A 21,358-nucleotide genomic window follows, 5' to 3' on the forward strand; every position below is an offset into this window, starting at 1 on the left:
TCGCTGCCCCAAGTCGTCCAAGTTCACCTTCCCCTTCTATTTGTGCCTCATATTCTATTGGCTTAATGAACAGAGGTTGAAGAGTTCTCTACCTCCACATTCCCAGGAATCATGTTTGTATGGCTTTCTGCCTTGTGTTGCTCATCGTGTATGTGTGTACATAGTGTATAACTACACAGTGTGAAGGGCGTATATTGCGTGTGTACTCTGTGTATATGTGTATTGCATGTACATGTTTGCTGTGTGTATTCTGTATATATGGGTATGTAGTCCGTGCATATGCATATTATATCAGTGGATTCTATGGGAATGGATGCATTCATGTACATGTTTATTGTGCGTATGTGTATATTCTATGTGTGTGTGTAGGGTACGCGTGCATCTGTCCTGAATACTGCGTATGACATGTGTGCATTTGTTCTTTAGTTCTCCTGGTTGATGAGTTGATTGCTGATGATACCTAAAAATTCGAAAGGCAGAAGCAGCCAGTGCCAGGGTCAAACAAAGTCAAGGGCAGGATGAAAGAGGAGAGCCCCTGCTGGTTCCTGCCCGGCGGGCTTCCAAGCCCCTGTGTCTGTAAGCTGCAGCGGCACACACACGGTGAGGCAATCTCCCAGCAACTCCTGAGCTGGCACCATGAGCTCATCCCCACAACTCTGCACGGTCTCCCTCATAAAAGTCAATGACAAATGGCTCAAGTTTAAAAAAGCCCAGCTAGTATAGCAGTTAGATGCTTCGCTGTTCACTGAAGGCTGTCAGTTCAAACCTACCAGCCACTCAGTGAGAGAACAGTGAGGCCAGCCTGCTTCTGTAAAAACTGCCGCCCTGGAAACCTTATGGAGCAGTTCTGTTCTATCATTTAGAAGTGTCTTGAGTTAGGATAGACTTGCTAACAATGAGTTTCTTTTGGCTGATTCGCAGTCTCCCCAAAGCATCAGTAAACGCTGTAGTTCCCACAGCCACATAGCTCCATATAAAGCCCCCCAAAGGGATGATCTGCTTTCCAAAGGGTAGCTCTATTTCCTGCAGCAGAATCAGTGGATAAAAACTGGGGTTTCTGTCAAAGTTTGAGTCAGAAATCTGGGTATGTTATGAAATCTCTTACACATACAGAAGGAGCACTGTACTGGTGGTGGAGTTGGATAAGCACTGGACTATTAACTACAAGGTCAGAGGTTCAGATCCATTAGCTCCGCCACGGGAGAAAGACAAGGCTGTTCGCTCCTATAAAAATTAGGCCCTCAAACCCTAAATAGCATCACAATGAATTGGAATCCACTTGATGGCAGTCAGTACATTTTTGGCTTTACATATACGTACCCCAAAACAAAACAAAAAACCTGGGGACCTGATATGATTCCTGTTAAAAATGTCTACCTTTGAAAGGATGCTATTTTGGGGAAAGGACTCAACCCGTTGGTCGGGAAAAAAAAAAGGATTTGAATGAAGAGCAATTGAACATAGGTGCCCTTATAAAAAGAACATGCCAGGATGCTCTGGCTCACATACCTGAGGTATGATCGACATTTTCTTCCTTAAATCATGAAGTCCAATTTCAGTTGTCAAGATCTTATCAATCCAGATTTTACCTTCAGGTTCTGACAATCTGAAAAGGGCTGAAATGAGGGAACTTTTCCCGGCTCCTGTTCTTCCCACAATGCCAACCTATAAGGAGATCCAGCAAGAGGGAGTGAAAACAATAATTAAACACCAGGCAACCAACCGAACATAAAAACGGTGAGTTTTGGAAATGCATTAATAAAGTTTTCATGTGGATATATATTCTTGCAGTTTCTCCACCTCTGTACTGCTGGAGGTTTGCATTTGCTACATCCTTGTTGTTTGAGGCTGCCCTTTGCACCACTGGATGCTCAGCAGCAGCTGGCCCGACTCCTGTTCACTGGGACCTAATAGCAGTCTCCAGTTTGACCAACCAGAAATGCCTGCCGACATTGCAGAGCACAACTGCCCATTTGAAACTACTTGCTTCAAGAAGAGTGGGAACACAAAGAACCCGCCCATTGACAGTGAATGGCCACCCTTTCACGTGACCCGTGGGAGGTACTGAATGAAAGGTACGGAATTGATTCCCAGGTTCAGGGACATTATGATCCTTGTGGGTCCTGAACAGACTCACAGAGACATTAACAATTCAGGTCAGAGACACTGCATACAAACACACATCTCCTTTGGCCCAGGTGTTAGCACTGGAGATGGGAGAGAACCAAACCACATCCAAGTGTTCAACCTCTGGCTATGTTCGGTCTGGAAGAGAAACAGCTGACGTGCTGAAAATGACATGCCTGAGTAGGTAAAAAGGCAGTGACCAGTGGGCAACACACACGAGGCAAACAGTACCATTTGCTGTTTTCAAGGGCCCTTCATCGGAACCGTTTAAAAGGCACTTTCCAAACCAGTTAACACCCACAATTGCCCATTGGGAAAGATACCTGTCCAGTATCATGCCTCTTACCAAAGCAAAATTGGAGAGGAATTGAGTGCATGGGCAATAAGATCAAAGGAACAATATACTGCTGATAAAATGTCAGTCAGGCATGGAATGGTATTGCAGAATTGAACTTTGGATGTGTGTATCTCAACCTATATGTAAAAAGTGGTCTTTTATCTTTTTTTTCACTGACAAGCTTGTCTCAGTGGTAAATTCTCACTGGTAGCAGCTGCTGAAGAGACCACCTTATTTTTATTTAGGAGTGTAAATCAGTGGGGGGCAGGGGGTATGACACACCTTCATCAGTCTATGAAGTAGACACAGGAAGGATTCACACACACTGCTTTGAATAAAGACGCTGCACAGAGAGCAGGTTCTATGCTGGGAACTTTACATAGCCGCTCGGCTGAACATGTCCACATGCAAATAGTTTCGATTGGTAAAATCAGTAACGGCACCTCAAATGCAGGAATTGTTTTCATCCTCGCTTTAAAATGGATGCAATGTGGCTTCGGCTGATTTTATTATCTTTCTTGCTATTTTCTACCTTCCAGCAAGAATTTATATCTTACAGGTAAGTTATTTTCTGCATACAAGTAGACCCTAACATGCACGAATTATGTGTTTCTGGGTTTCTCTGAGGGTTCTCACATGTAAACAAACACACAACCTCTCATAGGCAAATACCATGCTTGTGAGAATGTGCAGCTGTTTGCAAACTCCTGGTTCTGTAGGAAACAGACCCATCTGAGCCAAAGGAAACCGCCACAAAGGACTGGACAATGACAGGACTGTGTCCCTCAGGGGCAGGGGGGCACCAAGGACCACTGAAGCTCTGACCCCATGGGAGGACAGGAAAGTAGCAATTCAAAGACTGGCCCTGGCCCTTTCTGCCTCTAAAAGGCCTTCCAAGCAGTGCATTCAGTTTGACTCCCTGCTGAGGATCTGCCTTTCTCATGGCAGGGCGGCTTCTGAGTCAGCAGATGTGGACCGCAATGGCAGATTAAACGGAAACCTGACCCAAGTCCCAAGTCCCCAGCAGGATGGAGGGACTGACATCTGTCACAGGGTCTCCTGGCTTTACCAAACTCAAAGCGACCCTAGTCACCAATCTAGTGTTTTTTGGCCTCTTAACCCTGGAGAAGATGCTTCCAGGTAGCGTTACTTCAGTGGCGATGTTTAGGAATTGTTGCTGTTGGTCCACACTGATGACCACATTTGTAGCTGGTGTCTCTCAAACATTAACCTTCGCATCTGGGTGTCTCACCCACATATCAGACTCAATTGAAGCCCAACACCCCACGCAACACAGCGGTTGCTTTGAATATCCTATTCTAAACTCCAGCTCAGGGGTTCAAACTTTCCCCTCCTCCCAGCCTTCTTCAACTCCAACCTGGCACCAGGCCCCGAAGATCCTATTGCTGACTGGGTCCCTTTATTTTAAGGCGAACAAACACCACAAAGGAGCACAAGGCTCCTCTTATTTCTCATGAGTAACCGCTCTCAACAGACGGTACACTGCAGTATCTTCCTGAACTCTGCGGGTGTGCATCTTCCTAATGAAACAGACTCGCATTTAAATGGGAATGCATACGAATATCTTGTTAAAACGTTTTCAAACATGGGGAGGGGGGACAGCGGTCGCTGTGAGAGGTGAAAATAATAACTGTACAACCTTTCAGGGGTGTGCAAGGTGTGGGGAAGGGGGGGCAAAGAGCTGGTACTGAGGGCTCAAGAGAAAGTAAATGTTTAGAAGAAAATGAGGGCAACATATGTACAAACATGCCTGATTCAAATGATGTATGGGCTGTGATAAGAACTGTACAAGACACCAATAAAATGATTTTTTAAAATGTTCTCACTTATTATTTCATAAAATTATCTTTTAATGGCCACATGATGTAAGTATGAAGGGACTTCAGTTTGTGGGGGTAAAATTCCATGATAATTTCTATTTTTCCACCAACTTAAAAAATTTTATTAAAAGATCATTTTATTGGGGGCTCTTACATCACTCATTACAATGCATACATCAATTGTATCAGGCCTATTTGTACATATGTTGCCATCATTCATTTCTAGGCAATTACTGTCTATTAACACACTGGTATCAGCTCTGATCCCCTGTGACTACTTGATTATAATTGATCTTTTCATATCTCACATTGATTGCTGTCTCCCTCCCACCATGCTTTGTTGTTTTTCCCCTGGGAGGGGTGTGTGTGGATCATATTGAGCATTTCCCCCTTCCTCCCCCTACCATTCTGGTATCTCTGCTCCCATTCCTCTTCCTGGATTCCACTCCACCAACTTCTTAAAGCCCCCTTATTGACATGATAGTTGTGCACTCTCCTGAATATGGCCATTCTGGCTGCCTCCACTATTCTGCTATTAGTTAACACTGTACTAAGTGTCTTAGAAACGGAACCGTAACAAGCATATTGCTTTTTGTAAAGATTTAGCTGTGGAACTGCTGAAAAATGGAGATGAACGTTCTCTCCTGAGGCTGTCAGGCACAGTGATGTGTCTCTTAATGCCCATGATACGCCCTGTGAAACAGGGTACCTGTGTTTTAGACATTGTGCAAACAATGTAATACAGAGTAAAAATGAGCCTCCTTCTCAAATCTCTCTGTATGTCCAATCTGCAAGTAAATTGGAACAGTTATAGGTGGTCTCAAGGGGGTACCCCTGCAAACAAACAAAACAACAAACAAACAAACAAAACGGAATAAAGCTCCAGTTGGTGGAGCTTTTGTAGTTTTAATTTTTCCCGCTATGAGAGCATCAAGAAACTCGCTTGGAGTCCGTGCACCCAGTGGTGTCACCTGGGAAAGTTCTCTCTGGTCCCTGAATTTTTCATAAAGCAGTTTCGCTCACACCTCATGTTTTGTGAGGGCCAATTTATGAGACCAGCATGCAGCCAGGGAATTTTGCTTCTGCTTGGGAAAAGTGCCGCAGAAATTGTTGCGATGTTGAACACAGCTTACAAGAACAGTGCTCTGGGAAAAACACAAGTGTGGGAGTGGTTTTCTCGTTTCCAAAAAGGTGAAATGTCGACTGATGACAAACCTCATTCTGGATGTCTCTCAACTTCTGAAACGGACGAAAATGTCGACAAAAGCCGTGCACCTGTGCTCGCAGACGGACAGCAGACCATTGAAGAGATGGGGAAGTTATCTAGATTATCTTGGATCGCAGTTTGGCAAATTGTAACAAAAGATTGGGAATGAGAAAGGTTGCTGTGATCCTTGTGCCTTGGGTTCTGACTGAGCATGAAAAACAATGTCAACTGGAAACATCCTGTGGTTTGAAAGAACAGCTCTGAAGCAACCCACATTTTCCCCACGGTCATTAGTGATGAGGAGACATGCTGCTATTCTTATGACCACCGAAGCAAACATCAATCAAGCCAGTGGAAGACATCATTGTCACCTCGACCCAAAAAAGCTCACCAAGTGAAATCAAAGATCAAGACGACGCTCATTTATTTATGTGATGTGAGGTGGGAGGAGTGTATTTGGAGTTCATTCCACCAGGTCAGACTGTTAATCAAGCTTTCTATTTAGACGTTCTGAAAAGATAGTGTAGCAGTGTGTGTGAGGAAAAAGGCCTGATTTAAGGCAGGCAGGGGACTGGTTCTGCCACCACGACAGTGCACCTGCTCACGCAGCCATCTCAGTGTGCCAGTTTTTGACAAAAAACAGCATAGTACGTTAAAGGTGATAAAGTTGCTTAGTAACAAAATTGAAATACATAGCTTTGGGGGGGAAATTCTGCTTTTTTCCCCAGAGGCACACCCTCATACAGTGTTCCTTGTATGGAGAAAACACAGTAGGTCATTACAGCTACAATAAAACATCTTAAACGTAATGCAGTAATATAATTTTTTGATGTACATTTCAAAGCACCATCTGTTTGTGATTACAAACCATGACTTGTATCTCAAAGTTTTAATATAATATGCTTGTCAGGGGTTGAGACCACTGACATATATGCTGTAGAAGGTGGCCCAAATGTACATTATATGGCTATATTCCAGAAATAGAATCTGAATTATAACTCACACCGGTTCCCTGCATATTTGCACACCTGGATGTTATAATGGTTGCAATCAGCATTAACTTGATTTCAAAATACAGAATTACTTTTCCCTTTATGTCCTGCTAGAGATACACAATCCCTACTGGCTTCTTCCTGTCACAATACCCATGCATTCCTCCCCAAGGGCAGCTCTGTACCGATTGTGCTCTACTGGGACATCTCCTCCACAAACTCTCTCAATGCACATTTCCATCCTCAGTGCCAATGAGTCTGTTTCCATGGAACTATTCAGTTGTTTTAAGAGTTAAATGTGTCACATCTGGTGACATATGTCCCAGTGTAGTGGCTGAACGGTATGCCCACCCCTCAAAAGCAAAACAAAACAAAACAAAAAAGTAAACACAACCAAACCAATTTGTGCCTATGTTGTAACACCTTGGACCTATAAATTTTGCCTTATTTGGGAAACTGGTCTCTATTTCCCCATTCTTTCAAGTAAGGATCTTGATAGGAGATCATACTAGATTATCGAGACAGACCCACATCCAATGTCGAGTATATATTTTTAAGAAACAGGAGAGAAAAAAAGAGAAGCTGGGATGGCAATGGGAACACTGAGGCAGAGATTAGAACGATACAACCACAAGCCAAGGAATGGTGGAACCCATTAGAGACTGGGAAGCCAAGGAAGGATTCTCCCAGGAGTCCTCAGAGGAAGCATGCTCACACTAACACTTTGCTTTCAAACACCTGATGCACACAACCTGCACGAATGGATGTTTGTTGATGTAAGACCCTGCATTTGTGTTACTCAGTGAAGCCAGACCCAGGAAACACTCACTATGTGGCCATGGCATACGTCACATGATTCTACCTCTTCATTCACATGAAACCATAGCTTATCTCAAAGGAAATCCTGCCTTGGCCTGTGCATCTCTGAATGCCTTCCGTTTGCATTGCCAACTGCTGTAACCCTAACTGCAGGTCACAGGGATTGTTTCAAATTCTTGAGGAATTCTTCTCATGTCCCACCTGAAAAAGGATGGCTTATCACCTGTTTCCTACACATCTATATAGCTTACGTCTCTTCCCAACCTCACTGTCATCTCGAATAGAGAGGTAGGCAATGTCTCCTTTCGTCCCGCAGAGTAGAGGGATAAATAGATTCAGCTGGGCATGACATGCATTGCACAGAGCGGAAGATGTGAACTCAGGCTTGGGAAATTTATAGAAGACTATTGGCACAGTGTTCAGGATAGGATAAGCGGGCCAGAGAAGGCAGACACGGCTGATGCATTGTACAGCTACAAAGAAAGAGGGAAACGGTCCATCGCTAATTTTCCCAGGACAGAAGGCCAATAAGGCTGTATCCATGGGGAAATTTGTTTTTGCATCCTATCATAATGACAGACTTCTGTAATGAAAAATTCCTTTGTGCTAGTCTCTGTTAGGTGGTTCCTCCATGTCTAAAGGTGTCTAATTTAGTAACAACATTAGTGGCTAGCTCATATTATCATTCAATTTATAACAGAAAACATGTAGGCCTAGAAAATCCCGTCTGAGATGACAAAGTCCACATTAGGCAGAAAGGGACTTACAGTGATGTCTGTCCACCCCACTCTCATTCTACGTGGTGACATTGTTGACAATAGGTTGGGATATTTATTCCGTCTGTCTAGGTAGAAGGGAGAAGACAGTGAGGGGGAGGCTGAGGTTAAGGAACTAGCCTTCTGCTAGAAATGAAACACAAGCTCTGTGATGCAAGCGAGAATAACGTGAGTTGCCAAGATGTCTGGCATCAAAAGGAGAGCACTAGAGAAATGGTTGCTATAACAAAGTGTGGTGAAGAAAATAGACAGTACCCGGCGGTCAGAAAGAGTACCATCTGGGATCTTAAAGGCTGTCTTCAAATAAGCAGCCATCTACGTGAGGCATCAACTAAATTCACGTGGCAGACATCCACCAGCCTGTATGATCCGAAGAGTGTCAATAGAATAATCCAAATCTGAAGAAGGGAATGGTCTCGGAGTTTAAACCCTGACCAAAATCCATTTACAGGGCCGACGCACTGATTAAGCCTCAGAGAATCCCCTGACCACAGTTAAGGGATGTCAACAGCCCTTAGCAGACAGCACTGTAAAGCTGATGCTAGCATGTACAGTCAGGTGAAAATGTAGTAACTTATCTGATCTCCCCTTTGACTCACTTTAAAGTTGTTACGGTTTTGTTTTTAAAAGTGAATGGGAGAAATACATGTGTACTACGCCTCCAGTACATTCCTTCTGTCCACAGTTCATAAATAGCCATACGATCATGCAGAATAGGTTGATTATTACACATGTAGTTCTGAAAAAAATTAACACCATATGATTAACATCATATGATCTCCCCTTGGAAACATTTTTAATTTGTTCTATTTTTACCATTTTTTGCTTTCTTTTCAATTGAGGTTTTTCTCTGTTTTACTTTGTTATTGTTATTAGTTGTTGTGTTTTTACTTGATTTTGTAAGGTTTTCGGACCACGAAATCCAACATAGGTAAATCCATAGAGACAGTAATTGGGTGAATGGTTTCTCGGGTTATGGCAAAAGAGGTAAGAGGAGCTAATAATGAAAGAAAGAAGAAAATGTTCTGAAATGATAGTGGCAATGATTGTACAACTCTCCTTGAATTGAATGAATTGCATGATGGGTGGATTATGCGCCATACAACAATTTTTTCTTAAAGGCAGGCCTCTCTGAGGAAAGGAGGTAACTGATTTCCATGTGGGTGACACTGTTAGTGACAGGAACTGGGTGCACAGCTGAGCTAGGAGAGGATGCTGAACTAACCGGGGACAGACCAGACAGAATGGGCACTTAGCTTGGGATGTCAAGGCTGATTTTTATGTGTGTGGAGTTTTTCTATTTTTTTCCCCAACAGTTTTATTGGCGGGTAGTTTACATAAGACACAATTCAATCATATCAAAGAGAACTGTACAATCATTACCACATCAATTTTAGAGCAGTCCTCCACCCGCACCCGAGGCTGATTTTTCATCTGACCAGATGGGGAAAGGGCCCTTTGGTACCCTAGGCCCAGGAGGGAATGGTCCTGCACTAGAAACTGTCTGTGACAGAAGACCACCTCTCCCGAAAAGGTGTGGGGAAACAGAGCAACTCAGAATGATGTAAGCCACAAGGCGGCAAACAAACTCAATTACCGGAGTATAACAGGCAGGGCAGTAAACGGTACAGGGCTTTCAAGGGACTCCTATTCAGCCATAGAGGGGCAGGGGCAATCCAAGGGCTAGGGTGCAAAATGTCCAAGGAGTTTTCTTTGAAGACATGAGTAATATCAGCCACCAAAAACCATAGACAACAGAGAGAATGTAAGTGTGGACCCAAATCACCCAGCCATGTGACCCAGATGCAGGAAGGCGAAGCACTGCATTTACATCTGCTTCCTGGCAATGTGGCTGGGAACGAGTTAGGACCTGGGCCATCAAATCAGGATCGGGGCAACCTGGGCCTGGGGGGGTGGGGCGGGGGGGAGGCTTGGTAAGAAAATAGTATGTTAAAAAAAAAGAGAGAGAGAGAGAAAAATGAAGGAAACCAATATTTTTGCACATTATAGCAAGGTCCAGTACACATCTGTAAAAATGTATTATCCAAGCAATCGCTCTGAGCAAGGGAAAAAAATAACAAACCAAAATCAATCTACCACTAGGGCTAGAAATGCTTTCAAATGGCCCAGCACGCTCTAAAATGATCAAATCAAGCACAAGATCAGCTAAATGAGAAATGCGGCAGGTGCTTAGGCACTACCAGTGGCCAGAGTGGCTAGTCACCTCATTTGGGTTCTTTATTTTACTTGCAATTTTGACCATGAATTGGAAACCTGTTTAGTGACTATTACATCCTCCCGTGGATGAGAACTTGCAGGAATCTGGGGAGCAGAGGAAACCAATTAAAGCAGGAGAGCAAGAATCATTTCTGACGTGCGGGCACATCCTTGTGTCCTCTTGCAAGCAAATCCCATGGCAAAGGGGCTGCAGACAGGCGTAGAAAGATGAGTCCTGGCTATACGTACGCAGAGGGAAATTATTTCAGGACGCTGCTGCTGCTGCCTGAATACAATTTCTAAATACACAGATGGAGCTAAATGTGATCTCGGAAGCTGGGGCCAGAAACAAATCAAAATTCAAGTTATTGTGGTTATTATAACTCAGCCTTCAAATTCAATTTACACACTAACATTTTAGGACTCCCAGATAATCCTCTGATTTGGGGGTTTTAAGACAGAAGAATACAAATCTGGGGCATAGGTTGGGCAAAGACATAAGCTCTATTTTCCAAGTTTCCCAGTGACATTTCTTAGATAATTTACACTTTATTGCTCCCTGGGAAGTTTCAGACGCATGCAAATTCACAGCATTACATTCACACCGTAAACAAGTACTCTTCCAAGGAGCAAAGATCCCTAGTGGGGGCCCGCTCTGAAGGACTTCATTGCCACCAAGAGTGGCTGTTGATGTTTTCCTTACCCAGCAGCCCTTCCCAGGAAACTCCAAATAATTAGGGTCCAGGTTTTGCCAAGTGACTTATTGGAGCTGTTCCCTCGGTATCATGTGGGCGTTGAGTGGTAGGTTTACTCTTTCATGTCACGAGGCTAACATTCAGGAAATGACTTCTAGAGCGCACGAACTAGGTCTGTGGAGACGTGGGTGCTGTTTGTTGGAGGCAAGTCTTGCTGTTTTCAGGTGAGTGGGGACTTCACACCTGCACAGTACTTACTCTCTAGCACCCACTGTATGCCACAGACCAGGCCGTTTTCTGAGGGACAGAGGTGAAGCTGATGCTCCTCCATTTCTAGAAGTCTCAGAGTGTGTGAGGTACAGTTCCGTGATGATATATCATGCCAAAGATGCGATCTATGAGGGAGACCTTTTGGACCACCTGATACCGAGTTGACTTCCACAGCCAGCCAAAGGGAGAGCAGGGTACTCCAGCAGAAGCACAATGGGAATTGTGCTCGGAGATGGGGGGACATGATGCTTTGGGAGAAGTGGGGGCCCTCAGAGTGGAGGGGATGTTTGTCTGTGAATGTGTGACCCCAGGACATCCTGTTCTGGTTTCGCCCCTCAAAATGTCCCTCCCCACCTCATGTCAGCCAAGGCCCCCAAGGGTGGGGAAATACTGAGAAGTCAGACTTGGCTCACAAACTGCCCACTGCCTCCTCCCGCTGCCTGCAGTGTGGGTCTCTGCTTCCTGACCCTTGACAGCTCATGGGCTCTGGGCGTTTCAGTGGCCAGCAGCTGAGTAGACGGCTCCTGCAGTCTAGGGAGCTCCTGCTGGAGGGGGCCTGAGGGGAGCTGATGTTAAATATTTGATCCTGTATAGGATTTAAGCTCCAGCCCTGTAGTTTAGGACCCACCAAGCAGCGTGCTATGAACTAAGCCGCGTCTCTCAAAAAGATGCTGACGTCTGAAAGCCCAGCAGCTGTGAGTGTGATGCTGTTTAGAAAGACGGTTTTTACTGTCTGGTGAATGTGGCCGTATTGAATGAAGGTGGGTCCAAGGACTGAATGGTGTCTTTTTAAAAGGGAAAACACTGAGAGAGAGGCCTAGGGACTGCAGAGCGAAGTGGTAATGTGAGGATCCATCAACAAGCCAAGGAAAAACAATGCATGCCGGGGACTCCCCACCAGGAAGGTTCCTCTCCCGATTTATTCTTCTAGAGTCCCAAACTGAGATGATCAATGCGTATTCTTTAAAGGCTCCCACTTGAACTGCTTCTGGCACGGAAGCCCGCGGAAACTAAGACACACTGTGAGGTGGCTGCCCAGAGTCCCCCAGAGTAACCTATGACGACATCGATCTAATGTATGTCCTTTTGCTCCCGAGGAGGCCAACAAGGAAATGCGATATCCCACCTCTAGTTGAAATTTCTAAAGAGACGAGAAGGCTAATACGAACCTTTTCTCTTGATTTTATGAGGGCAGTTAAGTGTTTCAAAACGAGAGGTCCATCTAAGCTGTACGAGAAGTTAACGTTATCAAAGACAATCACGCCTTCATGGGGCCATGCCGGTGGGGGGCGTTTCTGGTATTCCCAAGGGGCCTCTTTTTCAAGGTTGGTATATTCCATCACCCGTTCCACGGAGATCATCTGAAAGAGAGATGACGTCCACATGTGTTAGGAAGAGGGTGCATTGTAAGAGTTTGTAAATCCAACCCCCTTTTACACACAGCAGGTTAAAGATAACTCGTCCTTAGAGGAGAGAAGCAGGAGATTGATGAGGACTTTGATGATGATTCACTCACTTGGTTCACCACCTTATGGTCCTTTCACTGATGGCTGTGATATGGTATCAAACTTATCAGAATTAAGAGAAATGGGTGCCAATATTTTATTTATCCAATTCAGGGCTGAATAAAAGGCAAAGGGAATGTATAAAAGAATATTCCAATTCTAATTAACAATCTTTTGCTACAGGAGGTTTAGCTAGAACAGGTAAATGGTACGAACGTAAAACCTCACTTTAATGATATTTAAATAGAATATTTTAATGTATTTTCAAGTCTAATAAGTTACTGCATTTCATTGTCACTGTGTGTCTCCCTCCAGTAGATGCTAGCGGGCTGCCAACCATCAGTGGATTCTACTTGAGAGAGGAGAACTGCCTAATAGGGTTTTCAACAGAGTAAGCTGTATACACGCATTCCACCACATTTTCCCCACCTGAGAATGGCTGATGGGTTCGAACCACTGACTTTTCAGCCAGGAGCCAAGGTTGCTTACACACCGACTGAGTCAGCCCTCCTACATACTGCATGTACATTCGCACCTTGGACCAGTACAAATACTAGAAAAGGACAGCAACAAATCGAAGCCATCACACCTTTTGCAGGGCACACAGGAGATCAAGTCCTGAAATGCCAGTGGGGGACGGGGCTATTAATTAAACAAACAATCCCAACACACTAAATTCTTCTCTTATTGGGAATGAGGAGTTATCCTCGAGAAACAAAAATAAACTGGCCTCCAAGAAATTAGCTTATATCCTCTCTAGTATTCCAGAACCCCCTCCTACCGAGACATTTATTATATTTGAAGACAGCTTGTGAAGAATATAAAACCTGCTGACATAGCATACATACGACTGAGAAAAAGATGTATACATTTTATTTTACATTAACTTTAAACAGATGGAGGCAGGATCTAAAAAACCTCTGTTAGCCACGATGCAAAAATAACAGTTTTAATATTTTACATAAGAATTGCTTTTATGCCATTTAATGGCAAGGAGACTTGAAAAGGCTAAGAAATGTTAATATAAACATTACCATATTTTCAACTTCGGCGCTTTGTCTAACGCACCACTGGAACATCCCCATGAGCGTGAGGGCGTAGGACAATGCCAAGCCAACTTGCCCGGCATCCAGAGCTAGCAGAAGAGGCAGAAGAGAAGAAAGTCAATCCCAATCCCAACCACGAGCCTGGCTCCCCCTTCCATTTTAGCAAGAAAACCCCCTTAGAAGGCTAACATAATGTGCATATACACAAATAATGCTGTGATATAGATGATCTATTGATGGAGGCCCTGGTACAATGACAAAAGGGAGAGGAAAAAAACACCATTAGGGATTCAGAAAGACTTAAAGTTATTCATTAAAAATGCATTCAACCCATTTGAAAAGCAGTATCATGTAGGTAAAGCTCTTGGTTCCACACGTAAAATATAATGTGCTTAGCTGTAAATCAATGGAAGGCTGAAGGGGTGAGTTTCCTTCGAGGTGCTTCCAGAGAAAAGACTTGCCACACAACAGTCACTGACAATCCTGTGGAGCAATTCGACACTCATACTCCGGAGTCACCACGTTGCTAGATGTGAAGAATGAGCTACTAGTCACAGTCATTTGTGATATGGTTCCAAGGGTCCTTACGTAACCTCAGTAACCTTAAGTCAGAAAACACTAAAAAACAAAAGGCTACATGCTAGTAGCAGTAGCCAATACTCTTGTATTGAAACACGAATTTCACTGTTGTTGCTTGCTGAAAGTGACCAAAGGTTGAGCCTTCAGTGTGGATTGGCTACAACTCAATATCAACTTTGGTCTTCTTTACAAAGACCCAAATCCTCAAAACTGCACCCATAAGTAGCATCAGGATGAATGGGAAAAGGGTTGGAGTGGTAAAGTATTTCATCTGGCTTGGATTCAGTCAATGCTCCTGGAAGCAACAGTCAAGAGATCAAGTCTGCTGCGCAAGATTTCTTTCAAGCGCAAAAGGAGGTTCCCTTGAGGAGAAAGGCGAACCTGATCCAAGCCATGGTCATTGCAATTGCATCATATACATGTCAAAGTCGGGCACTGATTAAGGAAGACCAAAGAAGAACTGATGCATCTGAATCACAGTGCTGAAGACGACTGAAAATAACACGGAGTGCCAAAAGAACAAACACACCTGTCTTGGAAGACGTACAGCCAAAATGCTACGTAGAGACAAAGATGGCAAGACTTTGTCTCTCGGCCTTTAGAGTAGTTGTCAGGAGAGACCCGTCCCTGAAGAGGGCCGCCATGCTTGGTAAAGTGGAGGACAAGGAAACAAGAGCTAGATGAGCTAGACTGACACAGTGGCTGCAACAATGGTCTTAAACACAACAACACTGTGAGGATGGTCCAGGGCCATCCTCATTTGTACACAGGGTCACTGTGCACGGGAACTGACTGTATGGCACCTAACAACCCCACTCTCACTGTCCTGCTGTTCAATAACGTACTTCAGCCGGGTAACCGGGGAACAATCAGGATGTGCACACCACCCCTTCACCACCTGGTGTCCCTGTGGTGGTGTTGCCACTTAATGGCAAGGAGACCTTCCTGCTGAGAAACATTCTCAATGTAGTGCTCCAGACTTCTACTCCATTATATGACATGAGCCCTAAAGGCAACCGCCTCCCTGGACACCAGGTGAACTAATAAGCTTGCCTCTCCCCTCATAACCAACAGGTAACAACAGGAATACGGGGAGAATCAGCTTGGTCTGCGTAGGATGGCCAATCAAGACTAAGAGAGCCTCTCCAATCGGGCCCACAGCAAAACCGACACCCTGTGAGTACTTTAATGCAACTTATTAGAACCATTGTGAGATCCAAGCAGGCTATAGCATTGGACAAGGTGGCAAGACTGTAACTTAATCACGGTGAGCACAGCGATGAATTGTGACCATTCCATAAATAGTTACAGACATCTGCACTTACTTCTGGCCAGCAGCAGGGACCCAAAGGCAATGACGATGACAAAGATGCCACAGATGGCGTCCAGGCGCACGGCGAACCACCGGGATGTCGTCAAAAACAAGAACCAAGCCTCTGGATTCAGGATACATAATACGCATAGTAAATGAGCAGAATAACCATATTAACTGTAACGAAGTGGGAGAGCACTTCACTCAATTGGGTTGCAGACCAGTTTTACACAGAGTAGGGCAGCAGTGGAACAGCTGGGGCGGGAGATCCACCCAGGGAGCCTCTAGACTCAGAAAGCTAAGTGATGCAAAGCCAGTTGATATACATGATATGAAACAGCACAGTGCCTTTACGGGAGGCATGCACTGAAATAGTCCATGCAGCCGCTATAAACAGATACAGCGGAACACAAAACAAAGGGAAATGGCCTCCTGCTTGCATTTCTTGCAGGGCTGGCTCTCAGGGAGAACCTTAAAGTCTCACGGGACAGCAATTATTGAACCCAGTTAGCCAAAGACAGCTCCTCCTGTGTCTAGCGCCTTCTACTTTCTCCCACCCTTCATTCTCCCCATGGGTTCCAAGTACAGTGGATTTTCTTTGGAAGCACGTATCAAAACATTTTACTAAATGGATCTACTTTTAGAGTTCAAAGTGCCATCTTCTACAATAAAGATCAGAGAAACAAGGCAGGACTTTGGAGATTTAGAGGCAATTCGGAAATTTTAAAAAGAGGCAATTCTACTGATAACAACAAATTCCACACGCCAAGTGTGTGGCAAATACGATAGCCAAAAACTGATTTCTGTAGCCACTTTTTACCACTGCTGAATGCTCTAGCATTAGCAAAGTATGGCCTAGGGGTCAAGAATGACAGACTACCAGCTCTCAGTGCTAATAAAATTGGTTTTTAAATCATTTTGTAAGTGGTTCATACAACTCTTATCACAATCCATGCACCCATCTAGTGTGTCAATCATGTTTGTATGTTTGGTTTTTTAAATCAACTTATAGGGGGCTTGTACAACTCTTATCACACTCCATACACATATCAGTTGTGTAAAGCACATTTGTACATTCATTATCCTCATCATTCTCAACACCTTTGCTCTCCACCTAAGCCCCTGGCATCAGTTCCTCATTTTCCCCTCCCTCTCCGCTTCCTCCTCCCTCACAAAACCTTGGTGATTTATAAATTATTATTTTGTCATGTCTTACACTGTCCGGTCTCCCTTCACCCACTTCTCTGTTGTCCGTCCCCCAGGGAGGTTATAGCCTGATCCCTGTAAATGGTTCACTAATAAAGTTTTATTGAAACACAACCACCACCATTTGCTGAAGTATAATCTATGCCTGCTTTCACACTGCATTCCAGAGACAGTAATTACTCCCCTTGTCCGGCTCACTGCAGGTCAGCAGTTCAAAACCCCTGTACTACAGGGGTGCTAGGAGTCAGCATTGACTCGAAGGCAGTTTAGTTTTGGGTTGGGTTCTTTCAAACAAAGACATTTCTGACCCCCGCGTAAAGTCACAGTGCACAGTAAGAGGAGGGCTCTCTAAGCTCCTCGGAGGGAGGGTGGGGGTGGGAGAGAGAGTGGGAATCTGCAAGAGTATCGCCGATGATTTCAATGAGTCAAACGTGAGGGGGAGAGGGAGGCGGCGAAAAGGCAAAGTGATGGATGTGGGACCGTGGGAGAGGAGCCCGCCAACACGGTCACCTCAGGAGAGAGGCCAAGATGAAGAATGCAGCCTATGATCGATCCTGTGGGGCCACTTCGGGAGACTCACAGACCTGAATGCAGATCCTGGTGCGCATCAAAGAGTCCCTGAAATCTCTCTTCAGCTTTGTATGCCCGGATGGTCCACAATCCCTGAAGAGAAGACGATAAGTGGGAAAACACCGGGCTTCGTGCTGGGGGAACAAACACAGAGAAAGCTCAGTGACGCCTCCCGAGGTCGGTGGTCTCTCACTGGCCAAGTCACACACCTGCCGGATCAAATAAGATGCCTGGGCCCCGAGCCTCTGGTCTGGGGATGGGTCCAAGCAGAAGAGGCGCAGGGGGAAGAGCTCTTCCAGGGCAACATTCCACTTTCACGCTCAAACTCCTGCTCGCGATGCATTTCACCGCAACGACCCAGAAATGGTTAAAACCTGCTTTGAGCACATTTTAATCTTCCAAATTCTTTCTTTGCTAATTCAAATTCCTGGTCCTATTCCAGTATGACTCTTTTTGCTAATTTTCTATGATATCCCTCCAGGCAAAAAAAACTCGCTTCACTCATTTTTGAGTCAGTAGCATCTTCAAAAAAAAAATCATTTCTTAGTTGGAATCCTCCCCACACAAATTATAATTAGCCATTCATGTGAGTCTACTTCTTGTACCGCGTACCTCTTGTGTGTACTGTGGCGGCGTGTGTGCTCTGCCACTGCTACTTCATATACTAGCGGAGTCAACCACAGCAGACAGGTCTCGGTTGTGCTTTCAGGATAAGACAGACAGACTAGGAAGAAAGGTCTGGCTATCTCAGTTTTAAAGTTAGTCAGTGAAAACCTCACGGGTCACAAAAAACTGGAAGATGAGCCCTCAGGTCGGAAGTCACCCCAAATACAGAGTGGCCTCAACAATGGACGTGAATGCCAACAATAATGAGATGGCATGGAGCCACATCATGGACTGATCTCTTGGACATGGGTTTACCCTGAGATGGAGAGGACACTGGGCTAATCAATACTAACAAGCACATTTGTTACTGCATATCATATTAAGCAGGAGCCTGGTGACATAGCTGATATGCACTGGGCTGCGATCCTCATGGCTGGCAGTTCGAAACCATCAGCAGAAAGAATGACTAGGCTTTTTACTTCCATAAACAAAGTCTCAGATACCTACAGGAAGGTCACTAAAATTTAAAAATTGATTATCTAAAATATAAAGACCCACCAAATTCATTAAAACAAAAAGGTTAGCTGTGGTCAACTATACAAATATATACTATGGGATGTCTTTCAGTACCTGGAATCATTGATTCCTCTGCTTTCTAGGTGTCAGTAACCATACCTATGCAGGCCTTCTTCTGGATTTCAGTTCCCCTACCCCACCCACCCAGGCCCTGAAACACTCCCACAAAACTAGACAAGGACGTGTGGAGCTAACCAGTTCTACTCATGACTAGAGATTTTCCCTTTCACTTTTAGAATGCTGTCACCCACTGTCATTCCAATGCTTCCTCTGAGGTCTGTGTTCACAGAGCACCACACATATATAACACCAGAAAGTCCTTTGTCCTGAGTAACCCCCTTACTTACCCGGTACTGAGAACCATGGAACTCACCGTCTCTCTTCTGGGCCTGGTTTCCTTCCACCGAGTTGGGAAGGTGCCTGGTCCACTGGCAGTGACTTCCACAGCTGATGTTTCTCGATGCAAATCCCTTCCTCCCTTTTCTGCTATCACCCTTGAGCAGTGGTTCTCAGCCTTCCTAATGCCGCGACCTTTTCATACAGTTCCTCATGTGGTAGTGACACAGCCCCAACCTTAAACTTATTTCTGTTGCTTCTTCATAACTGTAATTTTGCCACTGTAATGAACTGGGCAACCCTGTGAAAGGGTTAGTCGACCCCTCCCCCCAAAGGGGTCGCGACCCACAGGCTGAGAATAACTGCCCTAGCGTCTTTTCCCCCCACAATTTTACTCTCCTATGATCTTCCTTCTTCATAAGAATGGAGTGTTAGCCCATGCATTCATAGTGAGACGTGCTCTGAATGACTTCATCCTCTGATCAGCTGTACTACAGAGCGGTCAATCATACCATTATATCCAAACTAGAATGCTAAATATAGCAATGGACTAAATGGGTTATACGCTGAGTCTTCTCTTCCAATGTCCTCCCAGAGGCATGATTTCCTAGGTCCATGCATTTGAATGACTTTAAAAAAAACAAAACCCCATATAGTATATATAATATTACATCCAATTGCACCAGAGGCTAAAGGAACGGTGCTTAATCTTGTTTAAACCTTTAACAAAGGCAACTTAGTACTTTCCTCCAGTATGTGAAATTAATATCCTTTAGTAAAATATTATTTGACATATGACTCTATTTTTTTAAGGACTCTTATTTTTGACACCTCCTTTTCCCCCTCTTTCTTAATTGCAAGGTCAGCAGTTCAAACCCTCCAGTCACTCCAGAGGAAGAAAATGAGGCTATCTTGCTCCCAGAAAGATTTAGAGACTTGGATACACTGTATTGAGAGTTGCTATGAGTGAGAATCGACTCCACAGCACTGAGTGGGTGCTTTTTCCTAAGATTTTCCTTTCATTGCCATTCCCGGTACGGTGAGGGAAACGAAATGTCCGTATTTTCGTTCTACGTTAGTTCCCAAATGAGCAAATATTTTACTTCTTTATGTTTACCGAGGGTACATTCTCTGGGAAGAGGCGTGTGCTGTGATCGAAGCAGCAGCGCTCCATCTTCCTGGTACCCCAATCCCACAGAACCTTATCCAGGTCCATCCTCCACGCCTGCCCCCGCTTCGGGATTCACTATGAATCTGCACTAGTACACATGAACTTTGGGGGAAATGTTGGAAGATGGAGTCGCTCAGAAAACTGGATGTCTTCTTCATGATGGCATGCCAACCCGAGAGCTGTCCGAATACTCACTTGTAGATTCCAGGCGCTTGACATCTCTTGAGGTTTCTAAGAAATACCGCCGAAGGATGAAGAAAATGATGGCAAGAGGGATCAGGGGGACTGCCACCCAAGGAATCACTGCCACCGCCACACCGACGACACCGACCACCTGCAGAAACGTCTGCAAGAGCAAGCACAGGGCAGGGCTGCTCAGCAAGGGTGCTGAGAATGGGGTTTCATCGGGACCAAACCTTCCCCCGGAAGACGTGGAGTAGCAGGGAATGCTTCTCCATCGCCAAATGGACAAAAGGATGGATGGGCTGCTTCTGCAGATCCTTACGTGCCCGATACGATGGTGAGAGCTTTCTAGGCATTTGATCTCTGAAACACTAGCCTCAGGAGGTAAGTGCTGGTATTCCCCCCATTTTACACACATCGAGCTTCAACAGGGTTAGGAAACATGAAGCCCCAACTGCCACGAGTTTGTAGGAAATCTGGGACAGATATGTAGATGAAGAACACTGGAGCATTGGTGGGGATAAAAACCTGATTAATTGCACAGTCTATGTGAAGAAACGAAGAAGCAAACATTAAATATGTACCTTTATTAGTGGGAGTGCCTCTTTCTTGGTCATCTACATAAGTAATGCTCTATAGGTAACATTTACTGAGGGACGGCGGTGAATGTGGTCATTTAATAAACATTTCACACGTACTAACTCTCTGAAGCCTCACCACCAGCAGCCTTGAAAGTAGGAGAAGGATTGTCCCATCTTACGGACGAGGGACCAAAGTACAGGGAGTGGGAAGTAAAAGAGTTCAAGGTTACTTGGCACAAGTCATGGGCTGAGGCCACACGATGAGTCGCTATGACAAACTTAAGCTTGTTTGTGAAATATTTGGTTCTAAGGACAAATAAATGAAATGTTGTCTTGCAGCGTGGTATCCCATGGGTAACAGCCTTCCGTCTGAGTACTCATGGATGGGCATATCTGCATGTGGGCG

General features: G+C 44.7%; 1 protein-coding gene across 1 annotated transcript in view; it reads right to left on the reverse strand.

The window, feature by feature from the left end:
* Positions 1 to 21,358, reverse strand: part of ABCC4 (ATP binding cassette subfamily C member 4 (PEL blood group)) — a 257,587-nt gene that overhangs the window by 43,946 nt on the left and 192,283 nt on the right. Inside the window, exons 21-26 of the mRNA XM_075563536.1 lie at positions 20,384 to 20,534; positions 17,514 to 17,633; positions 15,737 to 15,847; positions 13,821 to 13,921; positions 12,451 to 12,642; positions 1,510 to 1,665 (exon numbers count right to left, since the gene is read on the reverse strand). Coding sequence (XP_075419651.1) covers positions 1,510 to 1,665; positions 12,451 to 12,642; positions 13,821 to 13,921; positions 15,737 to 15,847; positions 17,514 to 17,633; positions 20,384 to 20,534 — 831 coding nt within the window. The remainder of the gene's footprint in view (positions 1 to 1,509; positions 1,666 to 12,450; positions 12,643 to 13,820; positions 13,922 to 15,736; positions 15,848 to 17,513; positions 17,634 to 20,383; positions 20,535 to 21,358) is intronic.

The sequence above is a fragment of the Tenrec ecaudatus genome, chromosome 11, assembly GCF_050624435.1.
Source record: "Tenrec ecaudatus isolate mTenEca1 chromosome 11, mTenEca1.hap1, whole genome shotgun sequence".
Lineage (NCBI taxonomy): Eukaryota > Metazoa > Chordata > Mammalia > Afrosoricida > Tenrecidae > Tenrec > Tenrec ecaudatus.